Below are 2,387 nucleotides of genomic sequence, written 5' to 3'. Positions count from 1 at the left end.
TCCTTGCTGGATCAAGGCGCGGGAGACGTCTCCATTTCGTACGTGTGTTGAACGCGGAGGTGCCGTCCGTTCGGCGCTAGGATCATCGATGATTTGGATCACGACGAGTACGAGTCCATCAACCCCGTTCTCTTGAACGCTTCCGCTTAGCGATCTTCAAGGGTATGAAGATGCACTCCCTCTCTCTCGTTGCTAGTATCTCCTAGATTGATCTTGATGACACGTAGGAAAATTTTGAATTATTGCTACGTTCCCCAACACTTGGGCCTATAGTGTACCCTGGGTAAACGAAGGTAAGTGAAAGGCATCTTACCCAATTAACACTCAATCAAATTGGCCAAATGAGAAGCTACATCATCAATCAAATTGATAAGCAACATGGAGAACGAAAATTCACTTTCAAACAAGTGGATTTAGCAACAAAAAAAAACTTGTAACATTCATTTCTGGGCCGGAAGTTGAGAATCAATATCCGGCATAACCAACAACATATCACCAGCATACTGCGCAATTGGATAGTCCGGATCATGAGATGGGGTTGGAGAATACAGCTCCCCACAAAGATACATGTCATCGAGAACAGATTGAAATAAATCTGCTGGCAAGACAAATAGAAGTGTCAATTAACAGTGGTACTGAATCCCATGTTTGCATTGTACTGCTTAATGGGGCACACCATTCAAAAGGATGGAAGGTGTTCGAGAGGATAAGATCTCCTTGATCCAAGCTCCCCATTTCTCATCAAACCTTTAAACTCTAAAAATTTGCAGGATAGCGTCGTGTTCCATAGTGTCAAACACTTTCTCAAAATCCACCAATGCCATGATATTTGCCTTTTGACTTTATATTTCATTAGAAATTCAGTTCTGGCCAATCGGAGGACGACATGCGTCATTTTTTTCCAGAATATTCCTAAAACCTCCCAAATTTTGAGAAAAAAAAAATCAACCATAGCTTCAAATTTTATGAAACTCTTGGCATATTGGTCATCATGAAGCCTCGGATGCAGAGGCAAATGCATGGATGGACACAATACCTCGTCAGGCGAAGATATCACCGCGATCGACACACCGATGACCGAACGTTCACACCGATCACTGATCAAAGACACACATCCCCCACAAAAAAGGCTGGAGTATAAATTAATAAACCACTCGTACTTATGATCGTCTCTTAAGAGAACTGCTTGTTGGTGGCGAAGGTCTGGCCGAAGCCCCAGCCGGCGGGAGCGGCGTTGGGGAAGGTGAGCGTCTGGCCGTCGGTGCTGGTGACCTGGAACGAGAGGCTCTGGCCGGTGAGCAGCGCGTTGGACTGCCAGTTGACCCCCCAATTCCTGGACATGGGCATCCACCCGGTCCTGGACCCCTTGATGGACACGGACCGGATGGAGCCCACGCCGCCGACGTTGCTGACGAGCACGAGCTCGAAGTAGTCGTGGCCGTTGACGGTGAACCTGACGCCGCCCTTCTTGGCGCAGGGCACGCGCTGGTAGAGCACCGGCACGATGCCGCCGCGGTAGACGCCGATGTTGAGCCATGCCGGCTCGGCCATGTCGAAGTGCTGCCGCGGCGGGTTGCACCAGCCGCCGTCGTCGTTGGGCAGCGCGTAGTTGGGCGGGCAGAGGTTGGTGGCCGTGATGGTCACCGACGCGCCGCGGATGCAGAACCGCGGGTCCGCCGCGTAGTCGCACCTGATCCGGTAGCACTGCCCGCAGGAGGCGCCGTCGTTGAACAGCGCCGTGCTCAGCGCCGCCGTGTTCGTGCCGTACCCCGTCGAGTACAGGTTCCCGTACCCGCATGCCCCGCCTGCACGCATCGCAATCGCATCATCAGCTTCTTTCTGTGTGTTCATCACGATCGAATGAAGTTAACTACACTTGCGCGCGTACCCATGGTTCCCGAGGCGTCGCTGCCGCCGTAGAAGGTGGCGAAGGCCCTGTTGACGCCGGACGCCGAGAAGCCGGAGGCCGTGCTCCAGAGCAGGCACGTCGCGACCGCGAACAACACGAAGAGCCGAAGAGACGATCCAGCTGACGTCCCCATGTTACAGAGATCAATGAAGCTCGTGGTATCGCTAGTGGCCGGACATGACAGGCAGATCTAGGAGTTTAAGTAGCCATGCCTTGCACTGCACTGGGGCCTGCTGGGGGATGGAAGCCCGGAGGAAGCTCTGCTGGCGCGTTGCGACGGGCCGTGCCCGTGCATGCATGTGGGCGTGCATGCACAGATGCGGCTGGAGTGCGTGCTCTTTCGGGAGCCGGGGTGACGGGGACACGAGCTGGAGCGGTGGCGGTGCTGGCGAGCGGCATTATTGGTCCAGGCCGACGCATGGAGGCTCGTGGGAGATTCTATCGGGAGAGCTCTGGCCATGTTCCCGGGTCAATAAAC

General features: G+C 53.9%; 1 protein-coding gene across 1 annotated transcript; it reads right to left on the bottom strand.

The window, feature by feature from the left end:
• Positions 1 to 828: 828 nt before the first annotated feature.
• On the bottom strand, positions 829 to 2,094 carry LOC125535355 (expansin-A1-like). The gene is made up of 2 exons (XM_048698409.1): positions 1,889 to 2,094; positions 829 to 1,805 (listed from the first exon to the last, which is right to left on the bottom strand). Exons 1-2 carry the CDS (start codon positions 2,040 to 2,042, stop codon positions 1,174 to 1,176), a joined length of 786 nt encoding a protein of 261 aa, XP_048554366.1. The 5' UTR covers positions 2,043 to 2,094; the 3' UTR covers positions 829 to 1,173.
• Positions 2,095 to 2,387: the final 293 nt, after the last annotated feature.

Source organism: Triticum urartu, chromosome 2, assembly GCF_003073215.2.
Source record: "Triticum urartu cultivar G1812 chromosome 2, Tu2.1, whole genome shotgun sequence".
NCBI classification, from domain to species: Eukaryota; Viridiplantae; Streptophyta; class Magnoliopsida; order Poales; family Poaceae; genus Triticum; species Triticum urartu.
The sequence above is the reverse complement of the archived record's forward strand: the minus strand, read 5'-3'. Positions and strand labels throughout refer to the sequence as shown.